Below are 22,034 nucleotides of genomic sequence, written 5' to 3'. Positions count from 1 at the left end.
CAAGGAGCAGGACGGCTTTCTAATTACTAATAGATTTCAGCTGGTGTCTTGGTTTTCCATCCCTTTCTTCATGTATTCAATACTTTTTGCTGTGTCATTTCACATTATTCATCCGCCAAGGACATAATAAATCATCTGCATTTATTTATTTGTCCGTCTGTCTGTCTGGACTTTTAGCAGGATTTTGTCAAAACTACTACATGGATTTTGATGAAATTTTTTACCAACAATAGATATTAGACCATGGAAGAACCCATTAAATTTTGGAGGTGATCCGGGTCCAGTTTCTGGATCAAATTTCATTTTATATATAGGCTCTGAAGGATACTGTTAGCAGGATTACATCAAAACTACTGCACGGATTTTGCAGAAATTTTCAACAGATACATATTAGGCCATGAAAGACTTCAATTTTAGAGATGATCCAGATCCATATCCGGATTCTGGATCAAGATTTCCCTTTTGAAAGGCTTTGAACGATTAATCAAAACTACTTCACGGATTCTCACCAAAGTTGCACCACAGATAGAAATTCGGACATGGAAGACTCCATTAAATTTCAGAGGTGATCCGGATCCAGATTCTGACTCAAGATTTCCCTTTATATAGGCTTTGAAGGATTACTTCAAAACCACTTCACAGATTTTCAACAGATTTGCACCAACTAACAATTTTGGTTCCCTAGAACATCCTGGAACACGAGCCCTTGGTTTCCGGTTCGGTTCTTGCTACGTTCCCTGAAAGTCATTTTTGGTTCTGTTTGGTTCTCACTTGGTTGGCAGGAAAGTTTAATTTGGTTCTCAGAACGTTACGCATGTGGTTCCCATTTGGTTCCTCACCGTCCCGTTATTTCTGTTCATGTCATGTTTGTTCCCTCAATGTTCCCATATGGTTCCCATAACTTGTTGGTTACATATTTGGTTCCCTAGACGTGCTCCTGATGTTCCCCCAACCTTGTTTATTATGTGTTGGTTCCCACAAGGTTCCCCTACTACATTCTAGTAACCTTGTTGGTTACATATTGGTTCCCAATGTTCTTTCCCATAATGTTGTCATATTTCTGTAGTTTGTAATTCATTGTAAAAGTTTTGCATGCATGACAACTATTACTTCAGAGCATAAGCAGTGATGAATGACCAGGCAAATGTTGCAGGACGAGAATGTTTAATAGAAAATATCAGGAATACAACATGGGTAAGAACAGTGCAACATTATAATACTATTTTGTAATAAAATGCAATCAAGGCAAAAAAATACAATATAAATAAAATACAAAAATAAGAATAAAATGGCAAAAACAGGTGCGGGTGCAAATTTTGGTGTGCGTTTTCAGTCTTGAGGACCAGCTGACCTAAAAAGAATAAAACAAAAGTTTAAACCAACTTAGTGCCAACGTTTCATTTAATTATTGTGACTATTCAGCGATTGATAAAAGACAGACTGAAGTTTAATTTACCGTCTGTGTGGTGCAAACTTCAGTGCATGCCCAATGCACTCCTCAATATCCGCTACCTTCATGACAGGGAAGTTTTGCATGCAGGCCTCTACAAATGGAAGTTAAAAAAAGTTACACATTTAAATCTCAATCAAACTTGGCATAACACTGATTTGGAAAATATACACGTTAAACTTACCCGTTATAACTTTGCAAAGGGCCAGGTTCTGGAACGCCTTTTTTGCTCTCCTCCCCCTCAGGCTGTACTGCCCCAGGACGTGGTTGGTTGCCACCTGGCATAGAATACGGCGAATGGCGGCCCCCGGATTCGCCCCTCCCAGATGGTGATGGAGGCATGTGTAGATCTGAAAAGAAACGAAGAACCAGTTAGATTAGTCAGATAACATGCATTGGGTTATTCTGCAAAGATATTGGCACCAAGCTACGTAAGATGATTTGACAAACTTACCCACTGGGCTTTCACATGGACCCACAGTCCTGGCCTGCTTCCTTGGCTGTGGAGGCGACTCATCTGCAAAGAAAGACCATAATTTGTACCAACAGGGAAACAAATATTGAATTGTGTACATAATTCAGTCTGTACTGAAGAGGCCTTACCCTCACTGGAGGAATATGTCCGGGGAGGCCTGCGCACTCTTTTTCCGTTATTGGCTGTGCCATCATCAGTCTGTGGGCATGAATTCTCCATGTATTGCAGACATTTCTTGTCTGCCAGCTTGTAGTTATCTGTGTAAGGAGATGATTTTTGAGCAAAGTAGAAGAACAAAGCTGTATTTCCATGCATAGAAAACTTTTCAATCTTTTCAATATAGTGCATAGCTCACCTGTTGTGTGCCATACTTTCCTAATAGGATGTTTCGCCCAGCTGATGTTGGGTGCAGCAAGGTTCATCACCCGCTTACGGACGTTCACGTTTGTCCACGTTTGTCCACGAGCACTGTAAGCCCCCCTGTTTGGTCAAAAAAAAAAAAAGAAAAAGAAAAAGAAAATCATATGTGAAATCAGTGTGGTGGGAAAAAAACTCTAAAATGAAAAGAGAAAAAACAAAACAAAACTATAAACCGCTTACTTGAGCAGTCGTCTCCAGCCATGTGGATGGCACCACTGCCATTGCGCTATCCATAAACTCAACCACAGTGGAACTCATCTGTTAATAAAAAAGGCAAAATTAGCATAGAAAAAGAGACCTATATATCTTACAAATTGAATTTCCAAAGACAGTGTCAGGTGTTTATATAATGCAGTTATTCAATTCTATACAGTACACAGCATCAAAAACATTCACAATCAAGTCAAGGTATAAAAAAGGTAAAAAGTCAAGTTAAAAACCTAAAAATCATGCAGGACCATCAAGAAAACATTTGTTTGTGTCTGTGGCTCCTCAATCATCACAGCCTGTTGTGAGTTCACAACACAGGCATACTAGTAAATACTAGTAAATATTAGTTTATTATTTAGTAAATGTTCATGAAAAGATCAAATTTGGCAATAGGCAGCACAGTTTCAATGAGCATAGTATGCCATAGTGGCCATAATATACCTACTCTGGCCACCATCCTACACAGTGCACCTTTAAGTAGTCAACAAAAATGAATGTCACCTTTTCAAGATTGAATCCCAGGTCTTGTCGTCAAGCAGAATCCAAAAGGTGCTCTCTGCGTCCGAAGGCAATTGATTCTGTTCACTGCGATCACCCCAATTATCCATGTCTTCACAGCCACACCCCCCACCACATCAGGCAACCTGGTGGGCAATCAGCCGGCAAGACAATCTATTGGACTTGCAAAGTGTTGCTGTAGCTGCTTTGTCTGTTACAAAAACAAAAACTGGTCAAATCAGTTCCCAAAAGCCAGAATGAATACATAATTGTCCTTAATAGCCCAGCCATTTACCTCTGAATGGCAAAGTAGGCATTAGCATAATGACTCATGGTCTAGTTATTTTTGTGTGAATTTAAAACTCAGTTTGGAATAGGCTACTTATTGAGACATCCACATTTTACTTTTTATTGCAGTCTACTTGACTTCATACAACTTTCAACATGTATACTTATTTTATTGTAGCGTACTTTACTTTCTATTTCAGCTTTGGTTAAATTAATGTGATATAAAAACAATGAATGGAGAAACAATGAATGAAGGCTGCACTAATACAGTGGTATGCTCACAGTTTTTCATAGCCAAGAGAAAAAGGAGAATGCACACCAAATCATCAGGGGAAAATACTGTTGCAAGGGGTCCACCAAATCCAGCACCAGTAATGTTATCTTGAAACATGTTTGCAGAAGATAAAATGCAGTGGCCAGCTAATCGGCCATTTAATATGTGGAATCTTAGCAGCCAAACTTGCATTATCAGGCACTCCTGCCTACCACACACACACACACACACACACACACACACACACACACACACACACACACACACACACACACACACACACACACACAACACACACACACACACACACACACACACACACACACACAATAAATGGGCCTATTTGGAATGAAACAACATAATTAACTTTGTATGGCATTGCATTCTTTGTAGACCCATGTTTGTGTAGCTTGTCTCCATTTCACTGAATTTAAAACAAATATCATACATTTGTATTTACTCTTTGCACTTTGGTGCAATAATAATGAGCAATTAATGAATAATAAGAAATTAACGAAAAATGTCACACTAGGCTGGCCTAGTGTAAAAATCAAGGAAACAAAAACTGCCAGCACTGGTTTTCAAAACAACCGAAAAACAACTAAGCATTACATTGTGGGGTGGTAGTAGTGTAACTACTGGCTAACGTTTCATATGGGTGGTTCCCTAAAAGTTCAAGGAACGTTAGCCTTTGTTTGGTTTTTGCTGTAACCAAAGGGAACGTTTTAAGTGGTAGCTTTTGGTTTGGTTATAACCTAACCTTTAGAGAACCAAAGTCTAACGTTCCCTTTCCGTTCTCTGTTACTAGATATTAGGGCATGGAAGACTTCACTGAATTTGGAGGTGATCCGGATCTGGATTGGCAGACGTCAGAAATCTCTGATTGCTCTTGTTACATATAAATTTTTCTACATATTTGTTTCACTTTCTTTGCATATGTTGATTTCTTGGGTTGTTACGGACATCTCATGAAAATTTCATGTCAGTATACTTACTGAGTTGGCTGTGATGGATGTCAAGATCATTTTAAGTATACAAATATTTTATGTTTTACTGGAAAAAACAATCCCACTGGCATGCAGGTGAGACATGCAAAGTGCTTTTAAATATGACTTATTGCTTTATATAAGTGATATTTTATTATTTGAGGCTAAAATTGTTAAATATCACTGTGAATGCCATTTTATGCCATATTTTTTCTCCTGAAAACTGCAAATTCATGATTAGAAAGAAACACAAGAGAATATGAGACACCCCCCCCCCCACCAAAAAAAAAACAAAAAACAAAAACAAAAAAATGTGCTATTGTTGATACCCTGTTAGAACACAAGGAGGCGCTGGTTGTATGTTTGAACTTTGAATGTATCGATCATTTTTAGAATGCCCAAGTTGTTAGAAGGAAACAAGTGTTCAAACGTTATTGTATTTTGCAGTAATTTACAATGATGACAATGACTTCTGGACTGTATGTACAATGAGCCCATAATCTGGGTTTTTAAAAGCATTCCCTGTTTATATCTTTTATGAAATGAGAGAACTGTTGGGATTTTCCTTTTTATCAGCATCATTTAATATAAAGAAATGCATAAAGGTTTTTTTGTGAAAAGGGAAAGCTCAGAGGTCACAGATCTACATTTGCACAGTCCATGCAGGTAAACTGTGGAACAGAACAATCCATCTGCAAACCACGTGTAAGATATGTGCTGCTTTTAACCCCAAAGGGAAAACAGAAATAAAGTGAGAAAAGAGGGTGCTAAAGTGTATTTACACAAACTGAGAATCATTAGACCTGATAACCTTTTTCCATAGTGTTGTTAAGCCTGCTGTAGCATCAGTATCCCCGTCACAGCTGATAGAAGTGACACAGTCCATCTGCTTCAAGGTTCGAGGTACTGGGCTTCCAGAGGTACTCTCCAGCCTATGTTGATTGTAACATGTGGTTATTAGGGAGTTGGTGGTTTGTAGTGGTCTGCACTTTGGACTTATGCCGGCATGCCAGTACTTGAACTGTGTGCCTGGGAGGTGAAGAGACACATGCCACGAGGCCTCGTAGAAAAGCAAAACATCATGGTAACCCTTTTGCCTCACAGCAAGTCAGTCTGGAGTTCAATTCCACCCATGCCCAGACAAAAAAAAAAAACATGCTCAGTAGGGTCTGCTTTTTCCTCTGACTGAGGCAGCATCTCAAGAGTCTGAAGTTGGTCCTACGGAGTGGTTGCATTGTGTCTAATTGTAATTTGGATGGGACAATTTTGGTCGTCCTTCAAATCTTACCACCAAAAGAGGTTGGTAAGCTTTTGTTGCCTACCTACATTCAATGAGATGACATTTACTTATCTGAGTAATTCTTGTCTCTCCATCAGCTTTAACCAACATGGCTGTTCTTCTCTGATGTGATGTCTGCCATCAATGAGGCATTTTATCCTAAAGAACCAAATAGTTGTACCATTCTTTGTGAACCCTAGAGATGGTTGTGTATGACAGTTCCAGTAGATCAGCAGTTACACAAACCAGCTCAACTGGCACCAACATACATGCCACATTCAAAATAATTTAAAATCACTTTTATTCTTCATTCTGATGTTTGATTTGAACTTCAGCAGATCCTCTTGACAGTGTCTACATGAGCAGAGGTATTCAGTTTCTGAGTAGCGGATTTTATATCTACTGTATATACACTTCAGAGAACAACTTAAGAGTACTACCTAATAAAATGGTAAGTACAGCTATAGATAGATCGATAGATGGACAGTCATGGTCCATGTTGAGATGTAGCTTTGGTCTTGCAGTCAGATTTCACTTGGATGTATGGTCATCATTACACGGCAATATTTGGACAAATAAAAATAGATGATGAGATCAAACTAGGCCATGTTAACAAGGGAAAAATCATTTTCGTAGACATCATCACATGTGGCAGGACAATGTCAATGAAGGAGTTATGCTGATCAGCCATAACATTGTGACCACCTGTTTAATATTGTGTAGGTCTCCCTTTCGCCGTCAAAGCAATCCTGATCTACTAAAGCATGGACTCCATGAGATCTGAAGGTGTGCTGTGGTATCTGGCACCGTCTTGGTATGCTGGACTTTTCTTACATTAGCCACTGGGCGTCGCTATTAACGCTGAGCAGCGTTGTGTGCACAAAAAGTCTTGATGGAAGTGCTGTAAGTATGTAGAAGAAGAACAGCTAGACTGAGAGATAAGCACGTCATTCTGCAGTTCATATGTTTCTGTAAATGTTAATAAAGCCAGTTTACGAAACAAAGGCTGGATAGTTCATGACAATGACCAACCCGGAAGTAAACAAAACTCTTGCGCATTGGAGGCGTTTCTTGGCAGTGGCACTCACAAGGCCGTTATGCTCATGAAAATCATTGACTAACGTAAGACGGCTAATGTACAAGTTTAGCCGTTGAAGTTAAACGGTGATTAGATGGATAATGTTAGGCGACTAACCTTAGTCAACTAAGTAAGTTTAGTAGACTAAAATATTAGACTGATTTATGAAACCGGGCCTAGGAACATGCCACATGAGCTGCAGTTTGGTGATGATCATTCATCCAGAAATCACAACTTGGACTTTATCAATCACTCAGATCTTTATGTATCTGTGTTTTTCCTGCTTTGTTAACCTGCTGCCCAATGCTGCCCACTGACAGGTGACAATGTAACAAGATAATCAATGTTAATCACTTCACCTGTCAGTGGTCACAGTGTTATGGCTGATCGGTGTGCGAGCTCCCCTCATGTCAGCACTAACATGGTTCTCTCTGTCATTCTCTTATTTCTGGATTTAATGACAGGACGAAACAGTCAAATGAAGATTTATTCCAAATCAATGACAAACAATGCAAGGTATCAACTGACATGTACCATATCATAAGGTAGGAAAACTACAAATACAAGGTTGAGGAAAGATCTGGAAAGTACAAGCATACATGACGACAGCATGTATGTGTGTGTGTGATATTTTATGATACAACACAAAAGGAAACACAATAATACACATAATACACTTAAGTCTCTTTCTAAACTGGAAAGAAAAAAATCAAGCTATGTACAAACAGTCTTAAAAGGTAATTTTGTAAAACGACAAGATGTTTTGAAAACCACACAGCAAGTGGTGTGAAGGAGTTTCATGTAAACAGGTGAGATATCAGATCTGTTTACACTGCAAACAGACATATGTTTGATCAAACTGAAACAAGGTCAGCTGTCAAAACAAACAAACAAACAAACAAACAAACAAAAACCTCACAAAAAACATCACGCTTGCATTACTGTAGTGGAGAAACCGGCTGCACGATTTGATGAAAAAGTCATACTGCCATTATTGTGGGAAATATTGTGATACGGCAAATCTTGTAATTCTGTTTTTTGTTGTTGTTGTTATTAAAGCTTCCCAAGCAAAAGAATCTGAAATTGTGTTTTCATATTTATTTAGCAACTCATTCAAAGTACAAAACAAAATGATGGCATTATGTTATGATGCAGCACTTTTCTTCTTCTTCTCTTCTTTAAAACTTTACTTAAACCAAGTAAACCAAGAACTTATTCTTACGTACAATGACGATCTGGCCAAGACTTTCACTTTCCATATCAGGGTTGTTTTCTATGATTTTTGATAAACAGTGGTATTCCTGGGCCATTGAGCGTGTGTGTTAATGTATATTGTGGGTATTTCTTTTACATATGTCACAGAAGCTTAAAAGTAGCTGTGTCAGTAGTGAATTCTGTTTATAACAGGAGAATTTCTGTTCCAGCAGTTGTAGTATTGTGGTACTTTGAGGATGTTTAACATGAAACATCAAATACATGGAAATATAAAAGGTAGCTTAAAAATTTAGTGCCATATGACCAGTGTTGCCACAGTTACTTTGAAAAAGTAATCCAATTACTGATTACTCCTTGAAAAAGTAACTTAGTTACTTTACTGATTACTCAATTGTAAAAGTAACTAAGTTAGATTACTAGTTACTTTTTTAGTTACTTTCCCCAGCTGCCGACAACAACCCACATCAACATGACAATGATACCTGTTTTGCCAAAACTCACTTTATAGTCACCCTTTCTTGACTTCAATGAAAACAAATACTTGTTTTATAAAAAGTAAAATAAAGACCTCTTTCTTGACCTCATATTTAACTGTTGACAGCACTGTAACAGTAAAACTTGCAATTTCAAACCTACATTGTTTATAAATGTAACTGTTAAATTCTAACATTTTTCTAACATTTAAATTCTCTAAACATTTTACTTGTCGAAATTATTATTATTTTAAGCAGTATTAGTAGTTGTAGTACAAAACGGCTTCAAAACTGGACCTTTAATCTAGGGGTGTTGTGGGGGGGGCACATCCTTGCCCCATGCCCCCATTCCATCTGGATTCACCCCTGCTTTGGCGTTTGAGCACAAAGAATGGATAACATTTATTTATGCAGAAAACAGGACCAGATTTACAGGTAAGAAAGTTTTATTGCGTTTTCACATCATGTGGTCCTCAGAAAGAGAGTTTAGGTGCATTTGAGTGGAAAACAGTGTTAGTTGTTGACGCGTCGCGGAGGATCAGCTGTTTTTAACGAGACGATACGGAGCGGCTCAGCTCAGAATTCTAAATAAAGGAGGGAAAAAGTATAAAAATGTCTTTGTAAAGCTCAGTGCAGGTGTGCTGATCACCGCGCTTTAAGAGGTGAGGACGAGTCGAGCAGCTGCAAAAAAACGCGGATGAAAAGCTCACAGCTCACTTAAAGTGGTCAGTTCAGTCAAACCCCGACCTCCTGCCCACAGACCAAGTTTAATGCTGCTATCGACCCACAATGAAAAAATAATAGTAACGCACAGTGACATGGAGAAGTAACTTTAATCTGATTACTGATTTGGAAAGATTAATGCGTTAGATTACTCGTTACTAAAAAAAAAGTGGTCAGATTAGAGTAACGCGTTACTAAGTAACGCGTTACCGGCATCACTGCATATGACCCCTTTAACAATTATATTACTTGATCAATAGTTTGATATGGACTGTTTTCATTTTCAAATCTGTGCATTGACAGTTTAAACCTGAATGAAAAATTTTACGACAATTTCAATGACAATAGGGGGATTGCATGTGTCAGTGCGCATGCCCGGAAATATCCCTCGCACAATGCATCATGAGGTGTTCTCTATACCTACAGCCGGCGTCCATGGAGGTAAACAGAGATGCGGTACTTTTAAGCCAATTTTGGACTCAGAAGACGAACCTGGAGCTGTTATTAACTCACTATTCAAGGCAGCAACAGGAGCAGAACTAAAAGATGGTTAATGTGCAGAACTGTCAGTTTAAAAGACAAGAAAAAGGATCTGATAGAGAGGCAAGTTCCGACTAACTTGCTTCGAGGAGTTATTACCTTATGAGTGATGAGGTAAATTGAACACATTTAGAGGTTATATACATGGCCTCAAATGGTGGCCGTGATTTTGTTGCAAGATGTGGACATAACTACTATATTGGTGGTTTTGATAAAAGTGGTTTGAGTGGAAAAACTGTTGGTGTGTCTACCATGTAAATTTTCTGGCTGCTGCAGACTCGGTGGGTTGATGTCAGCTTGAACTTACTAAACTCTCTTATTTTCAGTCCTTCCAATATTGCAGATCCACTTGTTTCTAAGTGTTGCATTCTTAGGAAAAACATAGAAGTGCACATGTTTATCCCTGAGATAGTTATTGAAGCACGCAAGGACAGAAAAAGTAATCCCCAGCATTCTGGACCTTTTAAAACAATTAACTTGGAGTAAATGTTAAGATGGCATGCACGGTGGCTTAGTGGTTTGCACGGTTGCCTCACAGCAAGAAGGTCATGGGTTCGATTCCCACCTGTAGGTTTTCTGTGTGGAGTTTGCGTGTTCTCCCTGTGTTTGCGTGGGTTCCGTCTGGCTTCCTCCCACATCCAAAGACACGCAGGTTCGGTTATACATGAAATGGGTTCAAAGCCGGAGAAATGGGTTCAAAACTGTTCCATGCAGCTATTTTTTATTTATTCGCTGAGAACGCCATGTTATTGTGCATTTGGATGCACAAACAGACACAGCAAGGGCTTCAAGATGTATAGATTCCCTTCAGATCCGAACATTTGAAAAATTTGGGACCGGAGTCATTTCTGTGATTAAAAGCCATTTATTTTAAAAGCCGTTTATTTTTTCACACCATACTCAGACTCGGAGCCACAGCCTGATGTGCACCTGTTACATCAGACACAAAAGGCTGATTTAACATTGATTTCACCACACTTTACTGCTTTCAATCCTTCACCTCCCATCATATTTGAATCATTTTTACAGTGTGCACGCAGATTACATTTTGATAATGGATCAAATACATTTGGCAGAAAAAAAATTTCAGAGGAAATTTTAACCCAGTCATTAAATGAGGCGCATGTCCCAATTCAGGATTCCCCGTAGATGTTCAGCGCCTCCTCATTTTAACTAATTTGTTACATACAAATAACTAATTTTGTCTGTTTTACATATATAACAGATTTTGTGTGTTTTATACATATAACAGATTTTTCGCTCATATCAGATAAAATGTCCCGTCCGATCCCAATGTATTTCCATTAAAAACCCCGAACAGTCTGGACATGCAGAAGTACAAATTAAAGTTCAGCTCTGACACTCGCCCATTTGAGTAAATTGGGACCGAAGTCATTTCTGTGATTAAAAGTCTGACTGTTTAGTTTTTTCCTTGTTCAGACTGGGACCTGAAGCCTGACGTGCACCTGTTAAATCAGACACAAAGGGCTGTGATTTGACACTTTTCTGCTTTCAATTCTTTGTTTCCCATCATATTTTAATAGTTTTTACAGTGCACGCTGATTACAAATAGATCAGAAAAGTCAGCACATTTACAGCAGTCGATAAAAGAGGAAAATGTACAGCTTACCTTTGATTTGGAAGTGATGATTGTAGTAAGAAAAGCTTGTTGAGGGTCAAATTAGTCCAGAATAAAGCATAATCCAGAGACGGAGAACTTTAAAACTGTCACGCAAGTCATTGCATGACACGGAGTTACAGAGCAGCAGCTGCATAAATCAGGCTTTAAATTAATTAAATAAATCACCATAAACTGTAAATTTCTGCAAAATTGATACCTTAACTATTTTTATATTTATTTGATAGCACTTGTACCTGGATGTGTTGCTGTTTGTGGTTAAACCAGTTTAAAAACTTGAAAACATTACACATGTAGGTTCATTCAGTAGTTCAGTGCAGTTGAACCCAAAATGGCGCAATGTTCTGAGCTGACGCCACTCTGTCTAGTCAAGGCACACTACACTGCACCGCATTCCTGCACACTCTGCTTTGTGGCATTGTTCAAATGAGGATTTTATCATTGTATTTCACTGCTTTTTGTTTCCTTGTTTTCTGCAGGATGACTTCTGTTTCCAATAATTTTCTCACAAAATATGGTGGAAGGATCAATCTTATCAGGAGGCAGAAGCACTTACATTTTTGGTATTGATGAAAACCAAGATGTGGATTTTAGATGTTTTTGTAATGCAGAAAAGCCACAACTTGGTGAAAGCATGTGGTGTACAAGTGCCCTTCTGGATTTCAGGAACTAATGAGTAGTTCATTTTCAGAATAACATCTTCCATTTAGTCTTGAGTGTGGCGATCGGTGGGCTAAGAGTTCAAGAACTCTTGGCTCATTAGATACATTTTTTTCCAGCTCGTGGTTCTTTGAGCTTGGCCATTACAGTCTGTGTGTTGCAGGGTTACAGTGGGTGTGTTTGTTTTACACCACAGCAATGCGTGTTCTAAGTTAGAAATACCATTGTGTATGCTGGGTTTTCAGTGCAGCACCTCCTTACTGGCTAAAAGGGATTGCTTATGAAGACGTAGACGTTAGGTTTGTTTCTCATCCAGCTCGTCCTAGTTGGAGGCTGTGTTTTGCAGGATAAGTCTGTGGGTGCTTGAGACCAGGATGAGGCTGGGTGAATTTGCTTTATCAGTGCAGCACCTCCCTTTCAGCTGATCCGGGGCGGGTGGGGTAGATATGGAGCTGAGGGAGGTCAATTCCATCATTGTGCAGGTCCTCCTGCTTCTGTAACCATGAAGCTTCAACACCAACTCACTGATGAAGACCTAAGGGAGAAGAAGATGACCTGAACTATCAAGAACATCAAGATTTAGAAACTGTTTTGACAAACATTTATCTTTAGAGGTTAAAATAAAAAGGTGTAGAAACGTCCTCTAGTCTTAAATCACAGAGTATTCAGGTTTGAGACCTGCATCATGACCTCTACAGAGCAACAAAAGGACAGGGGGAGGTCTGTTATCTTTGCATCTGACTCTCAAATGATCTTGATTCAAGATATCAAAATGGTTGCTTTGATCTTAAATGAGATTTGAAACAACATCAACCCAAAATGAAATTGTGGGAGAGACAAAAAGTGATTCTTGGTTTGTTTATTTATTTTGCCATTAAAACTGGCTATCACTCCTCAAAATAAAATAACTTCTCAAGGCCAGGGATCCTCAAAATCTGGAAACTAATTAGTCACAGTGCAGCAAACGAGGAAAGTAGGCTGACTGAGTCTGAGTCAGGTTTGCCATTCAGTGTGGGAACAGCCATGAAGGCATCGCACGTGCGTGTTTGAATGTGGACTGTAGAGACCCCTCCACTCAGTGCTTTGGGCTCTGTGGCTTTGAAGCTGTAGTACATGCTGCGGCGGCGGAGGTGGGGAGACCCGCTGTCGCTCGGTGAGAACAGACACAAGATCAATAAGTGCTTTCACTTTTGAGTCGCCAAACACCAGAAAAGTCTTCAGTGATGCCAGGAAAAGTAGCTAGATTTGTCGCGTTTGAGAAAATAAGTCGTCAAGAGGGTTTGGAAAGTCGGCAGATTTAGCAAGAAAGTCGCCAAGTTGGCAACACTGGTCGGTGGATAGCCTGTGCGACGCTTTGCCACCATTGAGTGGTCCTTCAAAGGAGTGGATGCCTGTGCCGTCCACTGGGGATTCGTTTTTTAAATATTTTTAAAATTAGGATTAATAAATTGATATTTTAAATGGTTTTAATGTTAATAAACTCTTCTGTATTTTGGAACCACCTACTCTGTGTGTCTTGAGTTGGACTTATTGTAATTGGAGGATTCCCTGGATGACATTCCCAGGCTGGTGTCAGAAGTCTGACCTGTTTATTCATGTTTATTCATTTCTAATTGTCTCATAATTAAGATAACTCATCCGTTTTGCCACATATGTATGACAGAATACTCAAACACATCACAAATTAGATCACAGATATGACTCAAGATGATGAATATGTTGGACTTCGTTTGCACCTTGAAGTGGGGTAGTCCAACAGTCACGAGCACTCTGTCTGGAAACATCAGTAAACAGGACGAGGTGTTTACATGCCTCACTTCTCTGGTTAATGTCAACACTCTCACACTGAATAAGCTCCAACCCACTTCACAGTCAAACACTTCTGCCTTTTCACATCGTGTGAAAAAGGTTTTGTGAACAAAAACAGCAATGATATTATTTTTTTTCAGAATCCCTGAATAAGAAACTGACCACCTATTTAACTGAAAACAAAATAAATAAATAACTTTGTGTTAACTACACAACACTGAGATGTGTTTGTACACTTATCTGCAGGTCAGCTGCTTCTCCAATGAACTTTACAGCTCTCAGACTCATATTTATGAAGCGCTGAAAGGTGTGCAAGATTACAGCTTTTGTTTCAATGCTTGATACCAGAAATATGTTTTCATATCTCAAAAACATGATGTGATTGGCAAAAACTAACACCAGATTCAGATTCAGCTCCCCCAAATTATCCAAGAGCCACTGAAAAACTCCATCCAAAAAAAAAAAAAAAAAATTGTACTGACCATTATGACATCAGGATCTTGTAATTACAAGATCAGGCTATTTTATTTTTATTTATTTATTTATTGTGTGTGTGTGTGTGTGTTGTATCACTTGCGTACAATGTGCTTCTGTACTTCCATTCCCTCGGTAAAGACAAGCGTGAGAATTCCCGAGTCATAATCAAAAATTGGCCACTTTGTAACCTCCGACACTGCACTGTGATCACACACCACAGCGCACTCAAAGTGTGGAGAGAGGCGGGGCACAGGGCCCACAGACTGGCATTCGCCCGGGTGGGAGTGAGCCGTGCTGTGTCCTCTCGGCAGTCGGTGGGGCGGTGTGAGTGAAAGCTGGAAGACGCCCCATGCTCCTCCTTGGACATTCATCCGGGAGCACTTCAGGGGAAAATCTACACTTTGTGTTATCTGCAGTGTGTTATCATCGGCTGAGCTCAGCCTGCTTCTTTACTGAGGAACTGGAAGTACGGAATATATACATAAAACAATTTAGACACCTGAGCTTTTCTTGTAATTATACAAAAAAATACAAGATCTTTTCTCATAATTATGAGATATTTTCTCATAATTATGAGATCAGTAGTCAATTTTTTTTTTCATCCAGTGAATGCAATACGCTTCTGTATCAGGGCTGGTGGTGGGCTGAAACCGGAAGCAGTGGGAGACCAATGCAGACTCACAGGCATGGTTGGTTTAGTTGAATAATAGGTTTTTATCTTGAAACCAGGCATTGGGTTCGGTACACAGGTAGTCAGACATGGAAGCAGATGTATCAGACATGGTACAGGCTGGGACGTGGTCCATAAACCAGGCAGGGTTCGTTCACACAGCGTCGAGGTATATAGCAGGCAAAACAAAGGCAGAGTCAAAATACAGGCAGAGTTCAGGATACGGCAAGGCGAAGGTCGGAGCAACAAAGCAAGGTCAAAACACACATGAACAAACTGGACAAGAACGAGAGGCTAGAAAGTGAACAAAGTCAACAATCGGGCAGAGAGCGGTGGAACTGTGAGGGTTTTAAAGAGGAGCAAACTAATCAGGTTGATGTGAAGCAGGTGTGTGGAAGGTTCTGGAAAGAGGTGTGGTTAAGTGAACAAAGAAGAGAGAAAAAAGGCAAGAGCGTGCAGGAGGGCAAAACAAAAGTGGTGCAAAGCAAGATAAGTAGGTGACAGAAGAACTAACAGAATAACGTGATGTGTTCTAGACAAACAATAATGCGTGAGCAAAACAAAAAGGGGCAGAACTAAGAAATACTGTGACTAGTCTAAAGAGGACAAAGAGACAAATGACTAACTAGAAAATAAATGATAAGCAAACAAAACCAGAGGTTATGGAAAAGCACAATAAATAACAAACAGAACTTAACCTGATAAGAAACACTACAAGATAAATAACCAAAACCTGAGACTAAAGCATAAAACAATAAATGTGATAAACAGAACAAAACTAAGACTAAAACAACTAAAGGGACCAAGAGTGAAAGCAAAACAATAAGCAGTAAAGTAAAACTATAAATGTGGTAAGCAAATGATACACAGAGAGTAAATCAAACAAAACAATTACAACCAAAGCATGACCATGAAAACTGGACATGACTAAACACAGAAGGCTCAGAGCATAGAAGATGAACAGCGTCAAGAACAATACCAGCAGGGACTAAAGGGCCAGATCATGACAGTACCCCCTTCCCAAGGGACTGACACCGGCAGTCCCCAGAGAACTACAGAAAGAGACCGACAATGGGTGGGTGGAGGGGGGAACCGCCGGAGGGCAGCAACAGCAGGGACAAAGGGCAGGGAACTGCTGAACTAACATGGAACACTCGGCGGGAAACCATGTGGCGGTCCGAAACCCAAATGATAACCAGGGGAACGGTCCGGAGGCCTATACTGATATATGGGGAAGTCTGGAGGGCGACCACTAGGCCTATTACAGTGCGAGGAGACCTCAGGAGGCCCATCTTGTGAATGATCAGGCAGAAGAAGTTCCGTGAAGGCCAGATGCAATAATAGACATAAGGAAAAGACGACATAGGGCGCTAAATCGTGTCAAAAAAGTACGTACAAGGTCACATCCCAAACTAAACAAACGTAGGGGGCAATTTAAACCAGAAAAGCGAACTAAATAGCAATAAGAGGAATAAGCTGTATTAAACCATATCCAAAAATATTGAAGAACCCCTCCAGGTCTACAATTATTTGGACAGTAGAAAAACACAAACCGAGACAAACATGAACCAAGACATCGGTTAATCAAAGAACGTATTTGGCATTGGACCTGATGGAGGGGGATACTGAACCCAGCTAAACTAGTGAAACATGTTTTTGGGATGCTGAGCAGCCTTCTGAGTGAATGTAGAAGATAGCATACCCAGGAAAACAGGTTTTGGGAAAAATCAAAAACAGATACGTCAAAAACAAAACTGTGTGAAAGGCCAAGGGATTTCTGACATGAAAAGAGAATTTGCTTCATTAAACTCCATAAAAATTGACAAACTCGCTGAAAAGACATGCAAATTCCAGGCAACTTCATAAACAACTCAGCGGAGGTAGCAATCAAGCAAAGCTGTTTGCGGTGAACATGTCTCATAATTAAGGGCAAGCTGTGAGGAGACAAGAGAAACAAAATAAACTTGAGACAGAGCATGTTGAGAATGACTGTCAAAATCTGGGTGCATGAATTGTCAGATAACCAAACCAGGCTTAGTAGTGGAGCAAAAAATTGCATGCAAAACGGGTTAAACAAAAAACTAAAAAGGAAAATCATCAAAGAGTGAACAAACAAAAGAACAATTACTGTTTGGTGACTGTTGGTTCCAAAGGACGTCTCCAAGGACTCAGCTGACAGTTGGGCAGGAGGCAATGGCTCTGTAGGAGTGGGCGTGGCAGGAAATCCCGGTGACGTAAGCTTCAATGTCGTTGAGGGAGTGGCAAAAGAACACGGTGACTCTAGCTTCACTGAGAAGAAAGCAGGTGTCATGGGCGTGGCTTGAGGCGAGAGCTTCCAGGAAGGCTGAGAAGGCAGCGCTGATGACGTCAGCGTTGTTGTCAAACTCATCGGAGTACGTTCATCTGGGGCCTTCACCGCCGAGGCAGGACCGACTAGCATGCTCGTCGTCATAGTTCCCACAGAAGCCGTGGTTGGTGAGACCGAAGAGGGCAGAACGGCTTGAATAAGTGCCGTTAGCGTTGCTGTTGTCACTTCCGGTGCTGTAGCTGAATCGCTGAGCTCGTGCTCTGCAATTTGCGGCACCGACATGGAACTTCCGAACGGCTTGACAGTCGGTTCAGGAGCTGGAAGCAGAGCTGATGGTTCCAGAGAACTTTCCTCCATCAAGAGTTCAGGCACCGTTGGAGCTGTAGTCTTTCGGGAAGCAGAGCCTATCGGAGCCGGGTGCTGCAGCTGAAGTGGCCCCAGCTTACGTGGAGTGGGGACCGGAGGTGGGAGAGGTGACGCCAATCTCGGTGTGTAACTTGGCTGTGGAGACAGTTCTCTTGTCCGGGGCTGCTCTACCAGCTCTCGTACTGTGGAGCGCCGTGGAGCCGGAACTGGTGCAGAAGACGAGGCTGGAGATGATGCAAGAATCGTCTGAGAGGACGGCGGGTGACAATAAGCAGGAGATACTGCGGCGTCAGACAGCGTAATGGAGCGAGGTGTGTTAAGACTGGCTATGATGTCTGCTTCAAAAAGGAAGTCCATCGGGTCCTCGACGCAGGTAGGCAGCTTACCTTGCTTGAATAGTGCTTTTGTTTTGGTTAACTCAGGGAATGCAGAAACCATTTCCGGAGCAGTGAGGAGTAGTTGATCTACAGTAGACAAAATGCGCTGCTTGCTCCGCTCGCCTGGACTGTCCATGAACTCAAAAAATAAATCCTGAATTTTGAACAAAAATTCTGCCTTGCTCTGGAGTGATGAATCCTCCATTTCTGACGAGGAATCCTCTTCCATGTCGGTCCAGTCAGAGTCATCATCTTGTGGCAGGCGAGTGAATTGCAGATATGACTCTGGATGTTTGACCCAATCAGGTAGCCTCTCTGCAGCAAACAAATTGTCCAGATCCTCTAGATCAGGGAAGTAGCGATAAAGCCAGGTGTTTACTAGAACAACTTCCCAAGCCTGATCCAGATAGTCAAATTTCTCACCTAGAGAATTGACATGGCAAAAGCAGGTAAAAAAGAATCTTATGTCTGCGAATACCTCTTTAAGTGCTGACATGTTGAGTTCTGGGTCTGAGTACGCGGCCTCCTGGTACTGGCCCGATTGTTCTATCAGGGCTGGTGGTGGGCTGAAACCGGAAGCAGTGGGAGACCAATGCAGACTCACAGGCATGGTTGGTTTAGTTGAATAATAGGCTTTATCTTGAAACCAGGCATTGGGTTCAGTACACAGGTAGTCAGACATGGAAGCAGATGTATCAGACATGGTACAGGCTGGGACGTGGTCCATAAACCAGGCAGGGTTCGTTCACACAGCGTCGAGGTATATAGCAGGCAAAACAAAGGCAGAGTCAAAATACAGGCAGAGTTCAGGATACGGCAAGGCGAAGGTCGGAGCAACAAAGCAAGGTCAAAACACACACAAACAAACTGAACAAGACCGAGAGGCTAGAAAGTGAACAAAGTCAACAATCGGGCAGACAGCGGTGGAACTGTGAGGGTTTTAAAGAGGAGCAAACTAATCAGGTTGATGTGAAGCAGGTGTGTGGAAGGTTCTGGAAAGAGGTGTGGTTAAGTGAACAAAGAAGAGAGAAAAAAGGCAAGAGCGTGCAGGAGGGCAAAACAAAAGTGGTGCAAAGCAAGATAAGTAGGTGACAGAAGAACTAACAGAATAACGTGATGTGTTCTAGACAAACAATAATGCGTGAGCAAAACAAAAAGGGGCAGAACTAAGAAATACTGTGACTAGTCTAAAGAGGACAAAGAGACAAATGACTAACTAGAAAATAAATGATAAGCAAACAAAACCAGAGGTTATAGAAAAGCACAATAAATAACAAACAGAACTTAACCTGATAAGAAACACTACAAGATAAATAACCAAAACCTGAGACTAAAGCATAAAACAATAAATGTGATAAACAGAACAAAACTAAGACTAAAACAACTAAAGGGACCAAGAGTGAAAGCAAAACAATAAGCAGTAAAGTAAAACTATAAATGTGGTAAGCAAATGATACACAGAGAGTAAATCAAACAAAACAATTACAACCGAAGCATGACCATGAAAACTGGACGTGACTAAACACAGAAGGTTCAGAGCATAAAAGATGAAGAGGGTCAAGAACAATACCAGCAGGGACTAAAGGGCCAGATCATGACATTCTGTAAATCAGAACTTCCATAAAAAAAAAGAAAAAAAAAAAGACGAAGAATCCAAATCCAAACTAGTGGCCAAACACCATTGGGCAAAAGTAGAAAAAAATTTAGATTTGAAAGTTGGATCACTGTGTAGAAATCCTAACACTGTTGGGAAGGTGTCGTAGCACGGACCCACAACAGGGGGCGCAAATGAACGGACAATGAGTAAGCCAAAAGGTAACAATTTAATGTTGTGATAATACACAACGAAATGTGTCGTAATTTTCACAGTCAATAAACACCAGGTGACGTGTGGGCAGGCTCGAAGATAGAAGACGCCCGACGAGAGAGAAGCCGCGTCCCACACGGCCTCCACCACCAACGGTCTGAAGAACACCGGAGCCGCCAAGTCCCGAGTCCCCAGGTGGCCTCTGTCTTCGGCTGTCGACCCTGGTACTGCTGGCAGAAAACAGAAAGATGATGTGTGAGTGTGAGTCCGCACACTCAGTAATTTACAGTCCAGACACCGTTAGGAGGGAGCACCTCCACCTCCAAATCACACACACTCGTGCAGCTCCTGATCTACCACTTATCTGGGATGGGGTGCGAGGTGAAGCCGTCACTGTCACACCAAACGCCAATCCTCCAGACAAGGCAACACTTCAGGAAAACGGCTGCAACAAAAGTTCAGTTGGTTACACAATGTGTCAGTCAGCAGAGAAATTACCTTGGTACTGGTAGTCGATTTCTCGGCGGGGAGGTGGAGTTGCAGTCCGGCTTATATAGTGGTGTAGATGAGTGACAGCTGGAGTAATGAGTGACAGCTGTCACTTCCTCTGGGTCTGGCGCCCTCTCGTGCTTGGAGCCCGCACTCCAAGCAGGGCGCCCTTTGGTGGTAGTGGGCCAGCAGTACCTCCTCTTCAGCGGCGCACACAACAGGACCCCCCCCTCAACGGGCGCCTCCTGGCGCCCGACCAGGCTTGTCCGGGTGTCGTCTGTAGAAATCGGCTAGGAGGGCCGGGTCCAGGATGAAGCTCCTCTTCACCCAGGAGCGTTCCTCAGGTCCATACCCCTCCCAGTCCACCAGATATTGGAACCCCCGGCCCTTACGACGGACGTCCAGGAGCCTGCGGACCGTCCAAGCAGGCTCCCCTTCGATGAGCCAGGCAGGAGGCGGCGTAGGTCCAGGTGCACAGAGGGGCGAGGTGTGGTGTGGCTTGATACGGGACACGTGGAAAACAGGGTGGACCCGCAGTGAAGCTGGGAGTCGGAGCTTCACTGCGGCCGGGTTGATGATCTTGAGGATGGGGAATGGTCCGATGTATCTGTCCTTTAACTTGGGTGAGTCCACACAGAGGGGGATGTCCTTTGTTGATAGCCACACCTCCTGCCCGGGCTGGTATGTGGGGGCCGGGGAACGTCGGCGGTCCGCATGGGTTTTGGCCCTCGTCCGGGCCTTTAACAGGGCAGAGCGGGCGGTCCGCCACACCCGGCGGCACCTCCTGAGGTGGGCCTGGACCGAGGGCACACCGACCTCTCCCTCCACCAGCGGGAACAATGGGGGCTGGTACCCCAAACATGCCTCAAAAGGGGAGAGGCCGGTAGCAGACGAGACTTGGCTGTTATGGGCATACTCGATCCAGGCCAGATGGTGACTCCAGGCCGCCGGGTGCGCGGAGGTGACGCAGCGAAGGGCCTGTTCCAACTCCTGGTTAGCCCGCTCTGCCTGGCCGTTGGTCTGGGGGTGGTACCCGGACGAGAGACTCACGGTGGCCCCCAGCTCCTTACAGAAACTCTTCCACACCTACGAAGAGAACTGGGGACCACGATCTGATACAATGTCCGATGGTATCCCATGCAGCCGCATGACGTGGTGGACCAGGAGGTCTGCTGTCTCCTGGGCCGTCGGGAGCTTCGGGAGGGCCACGAAGTGGGCCGCCTTGGAGAACCGGTCCACTATCGTGAGAATAATGGTGTTGCCCTGGGACGGCGGGAGGCCCGTGATGAAGTCCAGGCCGATATGAGACCAGGGGCGATGAGGCACTGGCAGGGGTTGGAGGAGTCCCGTCGTCCTCCGATGGTCTGCCTTGCCCCTGGCGCAGATGGTACAGGCCTGGACGTAGTCCCGGACGTCGGTTTCCAGGGACGCCCACCAGAAGCGCTGCTGGACTACTGCCACGGTCCTACGCACTCCGGGATGACAGGAGAGCTTGGACCCATGACAGAAGTCCAATACGGCAG

At 42.3% G+C, this 22,034-nt stretch overlaps 1 protein-coding gene across 2 annotated transcripts in view; it reads right to left on the bottom strand.

The window, feature by feature from the left end:
• Nucleotides 1-22,034, bottom strand: part of ppp1r14ab (protein phosphatase 1, regulatory (inhibitor) subunit 14Ab) — a 123,489-nt gene that overhangs the window by 20,879 nt on the left and 80,576 nt on the right. The window contains exon 4 of one of the 2 annotated variants that reach the window (XM_034168235.1): nt 11,781-12,743. The exons of the other annotated variant lie outside the window; for it this stretch is intronic. Within the exon in view, the coding sequence (XP_034024126.1) occupies nt 12,531-12,743 (213 nt within the window). The 3' untranslated portion in view covers nt 11,781-12,530. Of the gene's footprint in view, nt 1-11,780; nt 12,744-22,034 lie in introns of those variants that run through there. 2 annotated transcript variants of the gene reach the window in all.

The sequence above is a fragment of the Thalassophryne amazonica genome, chromosome 4 (genome assembly GCF_902500255.1).
Source record: "Thalassophryne amazonica chromosome 4, fThaAma1.1, whole genome shotgun sequence".
In the NCBI taxonomy this organism is placed as follows: domain Eukaryota; kingdom Metazoa; phylum Chordata; class Actinopteri; order Batrachoidiformes; family Batrachoididae; genus Thalassophryne; species Thalassophryne amazonica.
The sequence above is the reverse complement of the archived record's forward strand: the minus strand, read 5'-3'. Positions and strand labels throughout refer to the sequence as shown.